General features: G+C 40.0%; 3 protein-coding genes across 3 annotated transcripts in view; 1 reads left to right on the top strand and 2 right to left on the bottom strand.

The window, feature by feature from the left end:
- Positions 1-1,512: 1,512 nt before the first annotated feature.
- Positions 1,513-11,474, top strand: LOC149682668 (uncharacterized). Its single transcript, XM_089834213.1, has 3 exons — positions 1,513-2,063; positions 2,153-3,458; positions 11,391-11,474. The coding sequence occupies exons 2-3, from the start codon at positions 2,760-2,762 to the stop codon at positions 11,472-11,474; spliced, it is 783 nt and encodes a 260-aa protein (XP_089690339.1). The 5' UTR covers positions 1,513-2,063; positions 2,153-2,759.
- On the bottom strand, positions 10,542-18,582 carry LOC149682667 (uncharacterized). Its single transcript, XM_089834312.1, has 5 exons — positions 18,448-18,582; positions 17,239-18,345; positions 15,696-15,842; positions 15,266-15,386; positions 10,542-13,378 (listed from the first exon to the last, which is right to left on the bottom strand). The coding sequence occupies exons 2-5, from the start codon at positions 18,030-18,032 to the stop codon at positions 12,419-12,421; spliced, it is 2,022 nt and encodes a 673-aa protein (XP_089690438.1). The 5' UTR covers positions 18,033-18,345; positions 18,448-18,582; the 3' UTR covers positions 10,542-12,418.
- A 189-nt stretch (positions 18,583-18,771) lies between these two features.
- Positions 18,772-20,153, bottom strand: part of LOC149682651 (uncharacterized) — a 271,813-nt gene continuing 270,431 nt past the window's right edge. Inside the window, exon 3 of the mRNA XM_089834207.1 lies at positions 18,772-18,898. The gene's annotated coding sequence lies outside the window, so the exon portion shown is untranslated. The remainder of the gene's footprint in view (positions 18,899-20,153) is intronic.

Raw genomic sequence — 20,153 nt, 5'->3', positions numbered from 1 at the left:
AATAGGGTCAGTGGACCGCGGCAAGGATGTGATTACTCACGTTTCAGTGGGTGTGTAAGCAGGGGAAAGAAATGAGGTTTACTTGGGAGGTGACGGACGGGGTGTGGGGGTCAAGTCACCTCCGGCGGACACGGGGCAGTCGGCACCTATAGGGTAGGATCGCCGACATGTGTCTTATTCCCTCAAACTTGCCGCCCAGAAGCTTGGCTTACAGGAGTGCGCCACACTCCCGGCTTGGGTTTTCTTTAAACTGGACATTTGACCAGCGACTCCTCTGGCCTGGAATAAATAAACTGGTCCATGACCATTGACCAGGGCACGTCGTCTGCTAAACTAAATAAGTGGATAATTAAAATATTTGAATTAAAGCCTGGACTCTGGTTACCCTTGAATTTTCCTAGTGGTCCCGTGGACCACTGACCCCCACCCTCTGATTTAATTTTTAAACTGGTCATTTGCCAGGCCAAGATTCCCAAGAAGGATCCTTGAAGCATAGCCTGCTCGATCATGCACCCATGGAAGCAAGCTTCTTGCGCCTTGGAGGAGAAAAGTAAGATTCTGGAGCACGCTGGGAAATGAGAATAATTTTTAAATTAGTCCTTGGCGCCAGTGACCCCTAGTGTCCGAAACTGGTCTCCGCCTTTGTTCTTCTATAGATTTTCAATCAATAATCTGGTTTTAGACAAGAAGAAGTGTGCTATTTCCCAGACTGTTATGGGCAGTGGGCAGGGCCGGAAATAAGCACAGGACACTGGACATTGTCCAATTTAATTTTAAAATGTCCCATAATTTTTTTAAAAACTAAGGGGGTCACTCATGGACAAACAAAACCAATACTGAAGGACGGATGGCAGAGGGAGAAAGTTGAAAAATACTTGTTAATTCGCCTTCTAGCGGGAGATTGTAGCAAATTAATTTAACCGGATAGTGGGGGGGGGGGGCTTATGGGGGAATCAACGTTCTAAAGAGGGAAGCATCTAACGTCTTATTTTGTCTAGATGGCGCTAGCTTTTTCCGGGATTTGACTCGGTATTTTTCATAGCCCCCCTCCATTTTGGGGCTGAAAAGGGGAAGTAAGCTTAACATTGGTTGTTTACTCGCTTAGTATGGGGCTCTGTGGGCTGCCATCGGTCCTACAGTATTACTTCGTCCATGCCTCACGTGAGCAGCTGCCTGCTCCAAGTTTCGAATCTCCAGCGAAGGAGCGCGCGGGGGGATTTCATGTGAAAGAAGCCAAATAGGTGAATATATAAAGTATTTGGTCTTGCTCAACTTGTCAAAAAATAAGAAAACGTCATCACAGTTGCGCGCGATTTTGCACGAGACGTAAGTCTAGATGTAGAATGCTCGTGAGGATTTTTTTTTTCAAACTAAAACAAATTTCCTCACGTGCATTCTTTCCATGATCTTACGAATTTGAGCGCGAGCATAATTTCTCCAGGCTAGAAACGTCGCTCGTGACGATTTGTTATATTTTTCAATTAGCTCCTCCTACTTTATACAGGGTGTTTCTGAAAAGTCCATCACAAATTAAGGGGCGTGTTTATGGGACCAAACTGAGCGGAAAGTACCAAAGAACATGGGGTGTACAACATTTTGTTACGGAGATATGGCCTTCCAAACATTCGCCCCTAAAACAAGGAAATATCCAAAAATGAGGAGTAACACTTAAGACCGACTAACCAGCTTGTTTAAAATTACTAGACAATTTCAATAGCCTTTAATCGAACAATTGATTTCTACCTTTACTAATCAGAAGCGTATAAATGAGTAGAAGTATGCCTACGGTGGTAATGTAAAATTAATCCCAAGTGACATGATGTTTCAAGATCTTCCCAGCACCAAGTAAAATGGTTCTGATTGAAGGGACTTTTATTAGCACAGCGTAAACAACGTTATTTTCAGGAATTAGTCCAAATGTCCACGGGCGGCATTACAAAAACGAGGCAGTCTTTCGAATGATACTTGGACATGTTGGAAGATCCCTGGCTTGTTCCTGTTATCTCAAACCGTAAAAAGCTACGCAAATCTTCATCATCACGGACAACACTCTTGTACGTTAGGTATGACCTTGAGAAAACCTAAAAGGACATCTCGAATGTATTTGAAAAACCCATCTCCAATTAAGGGGCGTGTTGTTTGTTTCCAACAGAGTAAACTCGCCCAGAGAACAATTACAATGCAGAGCCACGTTTCGGCGTTAATGGCCCACAAAGGTGGTCCCAAACAAAAGAACAAACTTTAATTTGTTTCGTTCAGTAAGTGTTTCATGTGTCATAGATAAAACGCCATGATTAATGCACGAAGAAAATGTTATTGACAAGTTTTCGGACCGCGATGCTGAAATGTGGTGGTGCACCATCGTGCATGAACCACATTCTGTTTATTAAACCTAAGGGTACGTCTTCGAGTAGTTCTGGTAAATCGTCCCGTAAGAACTACAAGTAAGCCACACCGTTTAACCTGGGCTCTAGGAAATATGGCCCAATTAAATTGTCACCCACAATACTACACCACACGTTTAAGCTGAATTGTACTTTGTGAATTCTAACGCAAGTTGCGTGTGGTTTTTTCTTAATCAGCAAACCAATTGGCGGCTGCTTGTTTTTGGATCGTCCTCGAAAATAGTGAGAACTTCGCCTATTCTTAAAAAACAGAGCACTAAAACAGAGCACTATGTTTTTTAAGAAAGGAATAAAAGAGGTTTCACGTACATGTGTTTGTTTTATTAAACTCATAATTCAACGAAGTCTGTTACAATGCCTTTCTTCACAAATGCCGAATATGCGGATATGCACCTAATGTATGGACTAGCCGAGGGGAATGCCGCTGCAGCTGTACGCTTGTATCAGGAAAGATTTCCGCAGAGGCGACTACCAAATCGACTGACGTTCGAGGCTGTGGACAGACGTTTGAGGCAAGATGGACGAATCCAACCGGCTGGACCTCAACCTAGAGCGAGAGCCATCCCAGAGGCCGTAGAAGACGAAGTTCTCACCATTTTCGAGGACGAGCCTGAATCAAGTACCCGCCAAGTTGGTCGCCGATTAGGCGTAAACCACACGCTCGTGTGGAAAATCCTCAGAAGCCACCGGTTTCATCCTTTCCATGTTCAAAAAGTTCAAGGTTTGAATCCAGCGGACTACCCACGACGCACGGCGTTTTGTCAGTGGTTTCTGGCTAAAGTAAACGATATCGATTTCCCACGGGATTTGTTGGTTACTGACGAAGCTAACTTTTCACGGGATGGTATTATTAACTTACATAATAAACATCAATGGTCCCAGCTAAACCCCCACGCAACTTGCGTTAGAAGTCACCAAGTACAATTCAGTTTAAACGTGTGGTGTGGTATTGTGGGTGACAATTTAATTGGGCCATATTTCCTAGAGCCCAGGTTAAACGGTGTGGCTTACTTGCAGTTCTTACGGGACGATTTACCGGAACTACTCGAAGACGTACCCTTAGGTTTGGTAAACAGAATGTGGTTCATGCACGATGGTGCACCACCACATTTCAGCATCGCGGTCCGAAATTATCTTAACGCGACCTTCCCTTTGCGGTGGTTAGGTCGAGGTGGACCTGTGGAGTGGCCTGCTCGATCACCCGATCTGAACCCTTGTGATTTCTTTCTTTGGGGCCACCTGAAAGACTTAGTTTATCAGACTGAAGTGCCCGATGTTGAAGAGCTACGTCGACGAATAATTCACGGCTGTCAAACAATTCGCGAAACTCCAGGCATTTTTCAACGTGTAAGGGAATCATTTGTAAGACGTGCTAATGTGTGCCTTAACGCGGGTGGTGAACACTTTGAACAATTTTTGTAACTAGTTGCAATTAAATGTTAAAACTTGTCAATAAATTCATTTTCTTCGTGCATTAATCATGGCGTTTTATCTATGACACATGAAACACTTACTGAACGAAACAAATTAAAGTTTGTTCTTTTGTTTGGGACCACCTTTGTGGGCCATTAACGCCGAAACGTGGCTCTGCATTGTAATTGTTCTCTGGGCGAGTTTACTCTGTTGGAAACAAACAACACGCCCCTTAATTGGAGATGGGTTTTTCAAATACATTCGAGATGTCCTTTTAGGTTTTCTCAAGGTCATACCTAACGTACAAGAGTGTTGTCCGTGATGATGAAGATTTGCGTAGCTTTTTACGGTTTGAGATAACAGGAACAAGCCAGGGATCTTCCAACATGTCCAAGTATCATTCGAAAGACTGCCTCGTTTTTGTAATGCCGCCCGTGGACATTTGGACTAATTCCTGAAAATAACGTTGTTTACGCTGTGCTAATAAAAGTCCCTTCAATCAGAACCATTTTACTTGGTGCTGGGAAGATCTTGAAACATCATGTCACTTGGGATTAATTTTACATTACCACCGTAGGCATACTTCTACTCATTTATACGCTTCTGATTAGTAAAGGTAGAAATCAATTGTTCGATTAAAGGCTATTGAAATTGTCTAGTAATTTTAAACAAGCTGGTTAGTCGGTCTTAAGTGTTACTCCTCATTTTTGGATATTTCCTTGTTTTAGGGGCGAATGTTTGGAAGGCCATATCTCCGTAACAAAATGTTGTACACCCCATGTTCTTTGGTACTTTCCGCTCAGTTTGGTCCCATAAACACGCCCCTTAATTTGTGATGGACTTTTCAGAAACACCCTGTATATTTACTTATTAGTAAGTGTATTAAAGAGACTAAGAAGCGCCATCTATCAACCACACAAGTCAAAAGTATATGGGTGAGGGACCCCCCCCCCTTCGAAGTGAGCGTGCATGGGCCTTGTATAGCTCGATGATAGTGCTATTTATGCACAAGCCAGTGGACGATGTCCTATAAATATTGCGAAAAATATTTCCATATATTTGTTTTATATTATCAGGGATAGATGTAATTTTGGAAGCAGGAATGGAGAACAGAGTTATCTAGGCGTGCGTCAAATCACGGACCCCCTTCCCCGGGACTGGGGTTATGAAAGAAGAGGCGGATCATAGTGACAAAGGTAAAAAGGAATCGTATTTTTCGCCGTCCACGTGAGCAACGTCATCAAAACGTAGTTCAAGTGAGCTAATAAGATAATTTAAAATTTTCGTTACGTGCTGACTCTAAACTGGGCTATATGGTCGGACTGAAGTAAATTCTAACCGTTCTACATTCCTACTTCTAAAATTACATCTATCCCTGATATTATGAAGAAAGAAAAGAATATTATTTTGTAGGATTTCTTTAACATATCAACACAAGGCGAACTCCTAACGCGGTACACTAGTGTACCAACGGAAACATACACAGATTTTCGACTTCATTACTCGTTCTGTATTCATTTTGAGTTGAGAAACAAGATTATATTAAATATTAAAATAAATATTTTCAACATTATAAATTTTCTTCGTTAATTTTTCACCTTATTCCGAGTTACATCCCTTTAAAAAAGAACTATTGAACATTTTTGAGAGACTTGACTAATACAGACGTTTGAAATGAATCATACGCCTTTTGTTTCGCCTTACATAAATCGGTAGTATCATAAGTTTATCATGCCTCTAAGTACACAAATACGGGTTACAACTGGGCATCTTCTGTGCGCTACTGTGACGTCAGAACTCTTATAGCGCTAAGATCCGAAGAGAGAAAATTTTGAAATTTCTGTCGCGGTGCAGCCACCAAGCGGTCGAGACAATTACTAAATTGGTCTCATGAAAAAAAATCATTCAATGGAATAAAGGAGATTTTTACGTTTCGTATAGGCAGGCATTGGGAGGGGGGGGGGAACGAATTTTACTTTAGCAACCCCAAAATCCCTCTCTCTCGTGAGATAGAGGCGGTTTCAGTCCTGAAACATTCTAAAAGGGATAAAAGAAACGCTAGGCTAGGCGGTACAATTTTGTATTGAAGTTGAGGTGATAAATGATACGGAGAGAGTATAGGATTTCATTAAAGGGATACTATTGGCAAAAATTAAGTATTTTTATTCTGATTCCTTATGTTAAAATATGCCGCCTTGAATTTTTTCTGATTTTTTTGAAGCGCTATTTATAGTACTAAACAGTAATTGAAGTTTTGTATCCAAAACATGCATTTGAATTTTGGTAAAGCGACCTACCGGCCAATGAGCGCCCGCGATTTATAAGAGGCCATCCCCAAAGGTTTTCTCGCGCGAGTCTCATTTGCGTCGTCTGCATTAGGTTCAGAAATATCTATTCTACTTTTTAGTACTCGAAAGAAAGACGCCGGTTCGATCGTCTAACGATAAGCGGTTTAGGAACTTTAGTAATTAGCAAATTTATGCTATTACGTTTCACTTAAACTCAAATTACTCTCGTAATTTTATTATGTTAAAATGTGGCGGGTCGTATTTTTTGTATATCTTGAGTGTCTAGTTATTAGCCTTTGGAATGGGAAGATCTGTGTTCTTAGATTATTGTTTCTATTATTTTTTGTGATTTTCGGGATAGAAAAAATTAAAAACCCATCTTTAACACCTCAGCAGACTGAGCAGAGTCAAGCTGCAACACAATTACTATCCTCCTCAAACTTCAGCAGACGACGGGCCCCGCGGAGTCACTGGTAACGAGCCCTCTCTAAAAAAATACTTATTTCCCGCCCTTGGGAACTCAGCTTTTACTGTTTGAAGCAGACAACATACGACTTAATATTTTCTAACCTTCACGGGATTGGCTGATTTGGCTCTATCCCTAAATATGTTTTTATTGGCCGGTAGGTAAGTGCGCTAAAATCGAGACCCATTGCTAAGCCTAACAAATTTTAAAAAATTGAATTTTCATTGAAAAAATTGTTTGAAAAATCAGAAAAAATTTGAGGCTTCATATTTAATTGAAACGAACCAGGAAAAAATAAAACATGGCACTAAGATTTTCAGCTGAGAGTCTCCCTTTAAAGGGAGCCAGACAAACACTATTGCCATAGGAGTAGCAGACATTTCTCTACTTAGAGGCATTATAAACTTATGGTAGTATATAAAGATTTCGAATCGCAGCTGTGGATAAAAACAGCGCAATTGAATTACCCTTTAGTGGAAGCCCCGCTTGACGTTTCTCGTAATCCTGATGGAGTAAAAGCCTGTAAGAACAGACTCGTGTTAAAGTGAGATGAACAAAGACAAGAAGATGGTAGTGTTTAGAAACTTTAGAAGCCAGTGTACAGACTGGTGTCTAAGTGAGATGGACAAACAAAGCCCATAAGATGGTGCAGTTACGTGTAACAAGAGACAGACACGTCGAAATTAGAACTCCGTGACTTACGTCACTCGGAAAATTTCATGGTTCCCAAAAATCTGGATAATTTGGAAAAATATAATTTTTAAAACCATCTATATCTATATAAATCAAAGTCCTGACTGACTGACTGACTGACTGACTGACAGACTGACTGATAATCAACGCCCAGCCCAAACCGCTTGCCCTAGAAGGCTGAAAATTTGCAGGAACGTTACTAATAAGTAGTAGGCGCGTACTAAGAAAGATTTTTCCAATCCGCCGCCATCTTAAAACATGGCGCCCAGATATGTAAAAAAATATTCTCTATGCAATTAGGTACGCGCGTTTCAACCGATTTCACAAATATTTAGTACACTGGTTTGCTTTAACCTTAAGACGGGCTGAATGGTCTTTCGGGTTAGATTTTTCGCCATCTTTTAAAATGGTGCCCAGAAATGTAAGAAAATATTATCTATGCAATAAAGTCCGCGCGATTCAACCGATTTCACAAATATTTAGTACAATGGTTTCCTTTAACCTATAGACGGGCTGAAAGGTCTTTTGGGTTCGATTTGTTGCCATCTTTTTAAATGGCGGCCAAAAACTTAAAAACCTTCTTTATGGAATAATGTCCGCGTGAAAAGTAATGAAAAATATCCCGACGGGCTTGCGGACTGTGCCGAGTGCCTTCGCTCCTAGGGTGCTACAAAAATATTAGTCATCAGTAAAATCTACACATTCTTATATCATTTTAGATGGAAGTTCTTATTACACGCGAGCGACGCCGCGGGTAACGGCTAGTTACGCATAAAGGTTAGATAAGCCATTCAAATTGAATGTCTATCCAGGAATGATTTTTATGAAAAAAAAAAAAATCTCGTTTTATTCATTTTTTCAGACGCTCATAAAAAATTACCATGTTTAAAGATAGATCTTCAATAGTATAAATAGTAACCAGGATATGATTAAAATTGCTATTGGTCTGGCAATGGAGGCATTTTAGAAGAGTCTCAACATTAAAATCACCACGGAATTTTATTTAAAAATCTTGCAGCGGAAAATTCATGGTATATCAAGATAAATCAGCCTTTCAACGCCAGAAAAGGAATTCACAATCGGTTATGTAGGGGAGTATCTAGCACTTTGAAGTAGTAGTGTTACTATTTACTGAAGTAGTGATTAGGCAATGTCACGTGTCTGTAAGCGTGTGAGTAATGTCACGTGTCTGTAAGCGTGTGGGTAATGTCACGTGTCTGTAAGCGTGTGGGTAATGTCACGTGTCTGTAAGCGTGTGGGTAATGTCACGTGTCTGTAAGCGTCCAGGTAATGCCACGTGATTATAAGCGTGGAACGCCTCCGCATATAGATTGAACGGAAATTCTCATGCCCTTTAAAATGAAATTGAGGCATGTGAGGTAGAGCTGTATTTGATGGAAGATAAGCTTGATATAGTCCCCGCCCCTACATAACAGATGGTACATCCCTTTAAAAATACTGAAGTTTTCCTTTTTCCCCATATACAGGGTTATTGATCCCAGTTGGCTCTTGGGTGATTTTGAGAAGAAAATGTTCTAAGAAATGTTTGCCGTTTTACCACCCTTTTTTCAAACACCCTGTATTCCCAAACTAGTATGATGCAAGGAAGATGGCGAAATTGAATTTGCGCCCTTAAACTGTGAACTAATTTGGTCAGTAGAAAACATTTAAAGGAATAGCGACGTGATTTAAAAATGATCTCAAATCTAAAGAAAACCTTACTTTTTTGAGAGTTTAAACTCTTCTGATTCCAAAAATATGCTTGAATAATATTTAATTATGAGGGAAAACACAGAAAAAACACTTTGAAAACTTAAAATTTGGGGGACCAAGGCAAATTTGCGGAGAAGATTTTTGGCGGGTTTTTCTCCTTGATACGTCACTCACGGCATCTCGCGGAAAAGCCAAGCGCGAGACTACCGAGTCTACTAATGCGGCGCGCGCGCGAATCTGAATAAATTAGGCTTAACGCGGCGCGGCGACACTAACAGGAGTGAAAATTTCTCCTTACTACGTCATCAAACGAAAGAAAATCTCAACTAGGCCTTTTCCAAACACAAAACTTTGATTGCAATTTTACAAATTTCTACGAAACCAAATACAAAAGTAAACATATCATAATAAACTAGATTTTTCAAGGATTTTTTTCCCATTTTAAGTTTGAGGATGACAAAAATTATGTCACTAACACTTTAACTTACAATTTGGTCAGTAGAAAACATTTAACTTACAATTTGGTCAGTAGAAAACATTTAACTTACAATTACAGTCTTTCGAATTTCTTTTTTTTTAAACTCATACCCAAGTCAACCACACCCGATTTACCTCTCCATGAAAGCCGAACAATAATTGCTCATTAAAATTTCAAAATCAAGGCGTAAACTGTGTTAGTTATATCATGGAGGAAGGATACGAGCTATGGGCTCTATAGGAGAGGCCAACTAATAGGCGCGCGAGAAGCCAAAAAGGGCCACTGTAGCGCCCCGCAGACGGCGAGTAAAGTAACTAAAGTTTGAAAAAAATTCAACCATGGAGGGAACAACAAATCGAAACATGTGGTTAATAAATGATTGCAGTTCTCCTAACTGCAAAAATAATAAAGGAAATGCTAGAAATTTGTCTTTTTCCGATTTCCCAAAAATACCTGTTTTTTACACGTTATTGCGCAATAATTTTTTTTAAACTTTAGTTACTTTACTCGCCGTCTGGCGGCGCCACCGTAACTCTCTTTGGCTTCTCGCGCGCCTATTAGTTGGCCTCTCCTATAGAGCCCATAGCTCGTATCCTTCCTCCATGGTTATATCAAGAAGTTATATCAGTATCTCAGAGAGAAGGTATAAGATGCCTTTGAATTCGCGCGCCATAGTCCCAGTCCCCCTTTCAAAATACAAGGGGGGACGTAAAAGGAGGCGCCGGGCTATTTCGCCTCTCCTCAGAGGGGAAAATATGACTGTAATTTTCGTCGTCGCGCTGACGTGAGTTTTCAAGAACCAATGAGATGCTGGTTGTAATTTAGAGACGGGGATTGACTCCGGACCTACGTTTGGACTAGAGATAAAGCTGGAAATCTGGCGAATTTATACCTTCTCTCTGAGATACTAGATATAACTTCTTGGTTATATTCTTTGAACAGCTCGTTTAGCTAAGAACACCGCAAATAGCCTTCATTGAGGATGAGACACCATGAGCTCACATATTTTGTCCACGCTGACTACCTGGTAGGTAGGGAAAACTACCAATATCACAGTGAAAAATCAATAATCAAATACACAAAAATCAAAATATCAAGGTTTTAAGAACAATTTACCGTACATAAATTTTGAAAACAAATTGGGTATCTGACAGCTGAAATACGCTTCTTGTAGTTAGTTTAGTTACTTAAAAATTAAATTCAATTAAATTAAGAGGGACACGGTTTTGTTACTAAATAAATTAATTTATGAAAAAAACAAGTAAATTGGATGTTTACAGCCTAAACCTTTCAGCTCGAACAAATAATGATTAAAAAACCATCAAACTTTAATTTAATTTTAAAAGAAAAGGGATATTATTGGTATTTGCTCATGGCAAATATGTGTTCGTCCAGTAACCCTCAACAGGATGTTAAGCTTCCTCTCATTGGACAATGCGACATCACAAGTAGTTTGATGGGTTGCGCAAAAACCAATCTTTGGTCTTTTCAAAATGGCGTCACAAGTTGTTTGGCGCGTTGTACATAACCATTACTTAATAATTTGACCGATTAGCAACATGACATCAAATCCAAAAGTATAAAAATTCGTCGAAACAAAAAGTTGCACTCTGCTGAACTCACCGCTGAAATTATTAACAGCCGCTGAATAGCACACTCAGATAATGCTAACTAATTATATTCAATCCGACCTCGTTATAATTATTTCCATGGGGTTTAACATTCCGAGGTCATTATTGTTTTGCGAGTTAGACCCAAAAGAAGGGAGGCAACCCTCAGTATTGAGACGTACAAGGGGTTGATATATTTCCGTCTCTGCGCACTCACATAATACGAAGAGGCTACAGCGCAGGCCCCAAATAGCGAGATGGAGGCAGTCTTTCCCTCTTAGTTACATTACTATATCATTATTCATTAAAAATGGGACGATTTAGATTGACAATTCCTTAACTAATTTAGTTTATCCCCAAGAGGAGGCAAATATTATACAAAAACGGGCTTTGCTTGGCAGTCCTTAAAGTGTTAGTGCCACGTTTTTTGAAAAGTGGCTAATTTTCGTTTAAAACATCAATTGGGTTATAATAACAGTAGATCCAGGGTAAAAAGTCATATACAGAAATTTATTCATTTTGTAATATGAAAAAGAAAATTGATATTTCACATACCTCATTTAAACGGAATTATAAATATACCCCTGGTGACGTCATAAGAGGTTGACCAGGGCGAGACAGATTTCATTACGAGAGCTAAGCCTAGTTTTTAAACAAAGCGCGCGTGTCAAATTCGATCACTTTGAAAGCACCACCTATCAATAAAAAAATAGGACTTGCGGAGTCGCGCGTGCCCGTGCTCACGCGCGCTCGAATCGTGACGTCACCAGGGGTATATGGAGTATTCAACTGTCAAAATAGTTTTAAAAAATTCTGCGAGTAGGTTCCGAAAGCCGGGGTTTTAATAATATTTGGAAAATTATAATGCATTATATAAATAGATATTCTGAATCAGAAAGATTTGATCTTTCAGATGGGAATAAAGCCTTTAAGTTTTAAAAATAGCGATTTTTGGTGACTCTAACACTTTAAATCCTTGGCGAAATAAGGACACTTTTTCAAACCCACAAGGGTATTGCAATTTTTTTAAATTACTAATAATGTTTGAAATACGCAATTAAAACTAAATTTCTCATGTCGAAAAAAAAACTTAAATCCAAATTGCAATACATATATTAATTTCAAATTTTTGGCCCCTTTGTGGGTTTGAAAAGGTGTCCTTGTTTAGCCAAGGATTGCGTACAAATCCAGTTTTATAAGGACTACAAAGCAAAACTCGTTTTCGTATTATGCTATACATACGGGCTAAGATCGTCTTGAGACAAATGTTTTGCTACAATTTATGTTATTTTCTAAGAGTATTAAAATTATACAATAAATCTATAGTAGAAGATCTTCAAGTTAGCATGTTATTAGTAATATCTATAATCGTCGCAACCAGGAAAGAGACTTTGACCATAATTTATCACGGGTACACTTTCTCTGGGATTATCATTAGTTGAAATGGCACCACTACCGCTAGTTCCCGCCATAGCTATTGAACTGCCCCCTGAAAAATTAGAATGCCCACTGTACCCATAAACACAAGTTCCACTAGGTCCTGGTTGGGACTGCTTGCTCCTTTCGTGTTCGGTGTTTAGCACCTGTTTAGGTTTGGAACGTCTAACGCGGGAATCCAACTTGTCATCGTGTGATTTCATGTGCGCCGTAAGCTCCTGTTTGGTCACGAAACCTTTATCGCAGCACACGCACGTGTGTGGCTTAATACCTTGGTGTCTGGCCAAGTGCTTGTACATGTTAGACCTTGATATGAAAGACTTGCCGCAAAAATGGCACACATTAGGACTGGTATCTTTATGAGTGTTCATGTGAGATTCGAGCCCCGATTCTGATCTGTAACCTTTACCGCACTCTCTGCATTTGTAATACGGTTCTTCGGAATGAGTTAGTTCGTGACGTTTCAGTTGGGCCGATGTAAAGTACGATTTGCCACAGACCTTGCAAAGTTGGTCCCTAGAACCGTGTTTTTCCTTCTTATGCCTGTAAACTAGGCTTTTATGTTTGAATGTGGCATCGCATAGGTTGCACTTGTGACAACTCTCGCCAGTGTGTACGCCCCTGTGTTCCTTCAAATAATACTTTCGCTTGAAGCCCTTCCCGCAGATGTCGCAGACAAAGTCTTTTTCTTCTCTATGTACAATTTGGTGCCCTTTTAATATTGACTTGGTTTGGAATTCTTTGCCACACACGAGGCACGGATATATGTCTTTCTTCGTTTCGTGGACTCTCGCTTGATGTAGGTTCATTGAAAACGTGCTTTTGAATTTTTTTCCACATTCTGGACAGTCAACTAAACTTCCATTGTGCATCAACTGTAATAAAGTGGGGCCAAATTATTTTAAAACGTAATTATGTCATAAAACAATGGTGGCAAAAAGACCTAAGGTGGAATTCATAAACCTCGGACTCAACGCAATTTAGCGCAGGCAAAGGCAGGGCGTCGTGCGCAAACGTCCTAAAGGTGGAATTCATAAACGTCGGACGCAACGCAATTTAGTACAGGCAAAGGCAGGGTGTCGTGCGCACGATGCCCTGCCTTTGCCTGTGCTAAATTGCGTTGCGTTCGCTGTTTATGAATTCCACCTCTAAACTTAAAATACAATCGGAGCCTCCGAGGTGATCTAGGCCTGTGCGAGTCGATTTTTATGTGGGGAAATATCCGGTTTCATAGAGTAAATATTTTTACCCTATATGTGTACTATGTGTACTAGATGGCGCTTTTATTACAGATCCAACCGGGGTCTTCCATAAATTATCGTTGATATTTTAGGGGCCAATTATAAAGAGAAAGGTTTCACCATTGTAAGGTTATTATTTTAGGGGATATTCTCCTTTTATTGATCAATAAATCTATTGGTTCGATTGTATGGACAACAAAATTAATTATGCGATTTTAACATTGTAGTTTTTTTAGTAAAAAAAAACTACTCGCTAATTCGCAGTTTTAATACACCATGAGAGGAATTTTTTTACCCCTTGATAACCTTTAATTTTTTAACCTTAATTTTTTGATCCTTTACTTCTTTGACATGATTGTTTAATAAAGGTCTTCGGAAATTTTCTAAAACATTTTTTTTTTGCTATCCGCGACCTCGGCTTCACCGCTCTACATCTATGCCCTGACCTAATATTGTAGCAGTCGACGGGGTCACGATGCTGAACTTATTTTTATTTTACGGTACTAAAAGCGCCCTCAAGGGAGAAAACACGGCGAACTAAATCAGTTAAAAAAATATTTTCGCTTCTCGAAAGGCTAGATCATCTGGGAGGCTCCAATACAATAGAGGACAATCTATTTGTATACTGAAAAGTTTTTGAATTCAAGTTTTTTGAGAATTGTGTTTTAGGGATCGCTTAAATCATAAGTTTATAAGATATGTTCCATAAGTATGCCACTAGCTATACAAGTTCGCAATAGACCCTTAAAGAAAATCGTTCAAATTTCCCAACCGTCTTTTGAGGATTGACAGAGCATTCTGGGTAATCAGTATATTAATCTGATTGGTTTAGACGGCTATGGGCCGATTTTGCGCAGTAGTGGCAAGGAAGTGTACTTTAAAAATTTAATGGCGGAACTTGGGAACTGAAGTTTCAGGTGAAAGTGATTTAGGAACTGTCTTAGAGCAGATTTCGCTTTACCACAAGCTCACAACGTAATTATTAATAATTATTATTAATTATTAATTAAAAATTAATAATGTGTTTAATTTTTTTATGTTACTTCCAACTTTATAACCACTTCTAACATACTAACAGTTCACTAAGCCTTGAACTTTTTTGAAATCGAAAGAGCAGACGAAAACTTACTGAGAGCTAGTTCGAGAACGGCAAGCGAGAATTGACTACACTGGGTTAATTTGGCAGTCCATCTTCCTATTTAGTCTGTACTAAGCCCTTGACAGCGCCTCACCAGGCGTCGCTTTACCTCAAATCTATGATCTACTTCAATCACTTCATGACAAGCTCCAGTTTGTAACCAGTGACAAACTTATGGAACATATCTTACGAACTTACGCTTAAATGCACGAGTTTAAAAGCAATAATAGCAGTCTTTTAGACATTTCTAGGGAGCTTCAAGCGACTATCACCAACAGTAATTAAGATATCACATTCCAGTAAATTAAAATCGATCACAATTCCCATTAAGCCATTTCCCGTTCACTAATACGACTGCGAATAATTACGCCATTTATTTATACCATGTGAATTCTGAGAGTGCTTGGCGCTTTATATTCCTTTCCACATAATTCACAAGCAAAGGCTTTCTTATCAAATTCAGTGTCACTCGATTGCCTCAACCCTTTTCTTTTAACGTGAAATCTACAAATAAATAAATAAAAAAACATTCATTAATAAGTAAGTAATTAGCCTTATTCCTTATCAGCGCCACCTACCCATAGAGGCGACTTTGAGAACTACTGTAAGCGGCAAGCCAATCAGATGTCGCTAAAATCTGGTGACGTCACTGACTGGCACTCTCGGGTCTTACCAAAAATGACGTCACCAGATTTTAGCGACATCTGATTGGCTTGCCGCTTACAGTAGTTCTCAAAGTCACCGCTATGGGTAGATGGCGCTGATCAGGAATAAGGCTAATTGAGACTTTTAAAATTCTAAGATAATGGATACTTTTTCTTTGAATTTTCAGCCTCCGCGTCACTCTCAGGAGGAGATTCATGATTATCATTTGCAGGCAAACTGTAATCACTATCAGACTCTTCATCAGATTCTGATTTGTCAGATGGTTCACTCAGTTCTTTAATATCAAATGGTACCCTGTTGTAAAAGAACAACGTAAAATTACTCAATGGGGTTTTCAACTTCAAGCCACAGTGCTAAGAATTTGTATAACTTTCGGTATAGAGCTATATCAGTTGAAGGGGGGAAACGTCACAGTTGGGCCTGCCAATAAACGGAGCCGGTTTTCACCCTCCCTCCGTGCGGGCCGCTGAAGAACTCTATGCTAAATTTCCCGCACAATATGGCGAGTAGGCGGGGACTAGCGAAACCCCGCCTCAAAATCTCTCCTTCCCCCCCCCCCGAATTGAAATAGCTCTATATAAGATGCACAAAAATGTAGTTTTTTTGTACATAGCGATTGGGAGCAACGTTATGGAGGCAAGGAGCAAGACACAGACCAGGAACCTCATTTCAACTGTTAGTAAAACCTGCTGAACCTGTCATCCTGGCACGTTTAAAGCAAAGCGCGGGTGCAGTGGATACCTTTACAAGTTGACTTTTCTCCTGAACTCCGGATTAAGCTTGGCAAAGGCTAGTGGGCGGGATTTATCGTATATATCCCGCCCACAAATGGCTCTTGCCTTCGCCAAGCCAAAACTGGAGCACGTTAGGAAAGTCAACTTGTAGGGTATGCACTGGAACTGTGCTTTGCTTTAAACACAGATACGGCGCGTGGTTCTTTTGGAGCAGCGCCTCTCTAGCGCCACGCAGCGACCATTATTGAAACTTCTTCGACTCAAACCATAGTCACATGGATTAACTAACGCTAGGGATAGTTCGTAATTCCCCCCAAAAGATAAAGCACGCATATTCCAAACGCCCCCTAGCAGCAGCTACTATCCCTAACAGGAAGTTATAAGAAAATTGGACCAAATATCACGTGTTCTATGACGTCAAAATTGAAATCCTGTCTAAATTGGGCAAAAACGATTTATTTTGCCTAGAGATGGCGCTATATCTACATCCGTTTTGGTCTAATAAATTGCGGGAATGAAGAGGGGAATCGAGGAATAATTCGGAACATGTAGCTGGCGATATTAATGCATGGGGAAACACTGTTAGTGAACAATCCCTAGCGTTAGTTAATCCATGATAGTCATAACATGATTTATAAGTCGAAAAGTTGCGGGACTCTCCCACTAAGGGCAGCAACAGGCAATGCCATTAAAAGAACCGGGGTTTAAGCTAATCATTCCAGTCCATGTGTATTTAAAGGTTTTAAAAATGACTTAAAGAAGCCGTGGAAATTGAGAGTATTTTATTTCTATTCTAGAATAATCTCAAAATTAGTGATTTTTCCCCTCTTTGTCGGATTTTATGTTGTAACGGAGCAAATCGCGAGTGATCTATGAGCAGGTGTATGGAATATGCCATCAGTAAGGGTATTTCTCACACTCAGCAGCCTCACCGTAACGAGAAATTGAAGGCATACCTTTCTAAGAGGTCATAGTCATCATCTTTTGAATTGGATTTCTGAGGTTCGATTTCATCTGATCCGTGGTCACTATCATTGGAGTCTATATCTTCATTGGATACATTTCTTTTTGATTGTTTTAAGCTACTCCTAAGTGGTGTTTTAGAAATCTTTATACTAGAGTCTTTAGTTTTAGCTTTCCTTTTCTGCGTTGTGTTTGCTTTCTTCAGTTTTATCGCGGTTTTAGAAGCTCCTCCTGTTGTTAAATTCTTCGATGGCAAATCGCATAGTAAACTTAATTCTAATTCATCCGTTTGTGTCGTATTCTCAAGCGTTGATCTTCGTAGACCAGCTTTCCGAGTTTTATCTGGCACTAAACATTTACTTTCAGAGTCTGATCGTGAAGTTTCATCACGTTCATCGTTTACTTGCTTTTCTACGTAACCAGATTCACTTTGGCATATTTTGTTTGAAGCAAAACAATCCAAACAAAAACGTTCGTGGATTGACAAGAGATGTTGAATAAAGAATTCGTTTAGTTTAGAACTATGTAATGGCGTTTTTAAATTTTCCTGACACGAGAAAAACTTAAAGGCTAGATACATTGGATTTCCGCCTTCTTCTTGAATTGTGTCCGATGTTTGAACGATATTTAGCCATCTTAGCTTGGCTTCTTCCCATAAATCAAATGACGATAACAAATCTACAGTCGTTTTTTCAAATAACTGATACGTCAAACTCGGTTTTCTAACGCGTGTTTTAACGCTTAAGTCAGAATTCGAATTAGCAATTTCGATATCACTTTCTGCCATTTTTCAAACTTCAATTTACGCAAATATTGTTTTAGGTCTTGGGTTTATCGAACTGTGTCCAATGTTCTCACATTCTTATGACTACGCGACTAACTGTGCTTCGAATACTAACTAGAATCTCTAGACACTCTTCCCACGAATATCAGGGAATTGGCAAACGAAATAACTTTTCCAATATCTAAATATTTCTACGACGATTGGCTTTGTAAAAACAGTTTTACATTACTTCTTTTGATTGATTTTTAAAATGTTAATTTACTATATTAGAACTGTCACGTCAGCTAGGCTGTTATGCCTCTGTGGTTGCCAGTAACTTTGATCATGAAATAAATATTATTGATATTATTTTTAGCATGAATGGCAAGTCATCAATGTTCCAACCAACGTGTGAACGATCCAGTTCATGTGTACTCACAGTCACAGATGCAGAACTTGAAAATGTGAAATTGTCAGCCGCTCACTACTTAGCTCATTCTTTTTTCATTTACTGAACACCACTCTCTCATTCCTCCTCCCTGCTCTCATCATCGTTACCTTTCTTGAATCTTACCTGAAACAGGGATAAGGGAGTCAGATGGATTGGAAATGATGATGGGCGACCTGCGGCACCATATCTCTCCCAGTGTACCTCGCGCACGCCCCTACCCTTCCGTAGGCGATTGCTAAGTAGTGTCGCGTAGCGCCATTTTATTTGAATGAGAACTAGCTTCTATTTTTGAGATAGAGGGAGCGTCCTTTACAATTTCGTCCGGCACGACCCTACCTAACCGCTGGGGATGATGGGAGGACTATGGTGCCGTAGGTGGGGGTACAAAGGCAACGCTTAAGGTATGGGGGTTTCCACTCCATTACTCTCTCCTTCAAGCCTGAAACATGGCCAACTTGGAAAATGATACGCGGATACAGGCCTTACCAAGTTGCCATCTAATCTTTACTCGAACATGGCCAACTTAGATAGCCAACTTTCTATCCTAGCCATAGATATAGTAAAACTATATCTATATCTATGATCCTAGCCCACTCGATCACGCGCATCACGACGCAAGCTGCTTGCGCTGCTATGGCCCCATCAGTGAGCACAAAAATAATGGATAATGTGCTCCCTGGCCCCATAAACGACTAGCAATTTAACAAATGCGCCTAGTTCACCTCCTAGTTCCGACTTTCGCCGTTAGTTCCGCTCATAGCCCACTTGATCCGTGTTCGCGGACGCTGCGCTATAGCGCGAGCAGCTCGCGCTGTGATGCGCCTGATCGAGTGGGCTATGGTCCGCTTAACGCCGAATTGAGAGATTTCTGTTGCTTGAGTAGTACGACACACCTCCTAAGTCCTACCACGGTTTTGGCAGCCACATCAGTGGGTTTCAGATTTCCTTATGCAACTAACCCACCAATAAGGCGGTCTAAATTATCTCACATATCTTAGCTCCTCCCCCAACGAAAGTTCTCAATTGATATCCCCAAAGTTGGCCCTGTGGGCACTGCTTGGCCATGCCCACAGCCCACTCCATCACGCTTTGCTTAACGAGCTACAGAGGACCGTTGAAACAATTTTTCCCATTGTAAAAGCGCGTAACAGGAAATTTCGGCATTTTCGCTCGAAAAATCAATGGAGTCGATAGGCGATTGTTGACTTTTGTGAGCGCGTGATCTAGTGAACTATGGTCATACATAATGAATCCTCTTCCCACAAAGTCGCCTAGATACGTATATAAAAATGGTTACACAATGATTCGTATTAGCTGTATATGTTCCTCATCAAACAAAGTTGGTTAAAGCGACAATAATACTAAGATATTTCACGTTGCACATTAATAAGCACGTGACTTGAGCAGTTAGCCCTTAAACAGCGTGGGAAATAAGGCGGTGGCACAGGGCAAATGACCAGTTTAAATATTGCCTGGACCAGTTTATAAATTAAATCGGAGGGGGGTCAGTGGTCCACTGGACCCATAATAAAATTCAAGGGTAACCAGAGTCAAGATATTATCTAAACTATTATAATTATCCACTTCAAAAGTTTAGCAGACGACGCGCCCTGGTCATGAACCAGTTTATTTATTCCAGAGAATCCAGACCAGGGGGGTTGCTGGCCGAATGTCCAGTTTTAAAAAGATCCTTA

This window comes from Phalangium opilio, unplaced genomic scaffold, assembly GCF_054372755.1.
Source record: "Phalangium opilio isolate 3A_F unplaced genomic scaffold, DU_Popi_V2 ptg000038l_1, whole genome shotgun sequence".
In the NCBI taxonomy this organism is placed as follows: domain Eukaryota; kingdom Metazoa; phylum Arthropoda; class Arachnida; order Opiliones; family Phalangiidae; genus Phalangium; species Phalangium opilio.
Note: the sequence above shows the minus strand (reverse complement) of the source record. Positions and strands in the feature narration are given on the sequence as shown.

Bases quoted from the DNA above. Each gene is read 5' to 3' on its own strand.
- LOC149682668 (XM_089834213.1), top strand. From the start codon at position 2,760: ATGCCTTTCTTCACAAATGCCGAATATGCGGATATGCACCTAATGTAT. The intron at 3,459-11,390 runs GTACCCTTAGGT...GGGACGATTTAG, and splicing joins TACCGGAACTACTCGAAGAC to ATTGACAATTCCTTAACTAA.
- LOC149682667 (XM_089834312.1), bottom strand. From the start codon at position 18,032: ATGGCAGAAAGTGATATCGAAATTGCTAATTCGAATTCTGACTTAAGC. The intron at 15,843-17,238 runs GTATGCCTTCAA...CTTTTACAACAG, and splicing joins GACTATGACCTCTTAGAAAG to GGTACCATTTGATATTAAAG. The intron at 15,387-15,695 runs GTATCCATTATC...ATTTATTTGTAG, and splicing joins GCTGAAAATTCAAAGAAAAA to ATTTCACGTTAAAAGAAAAG.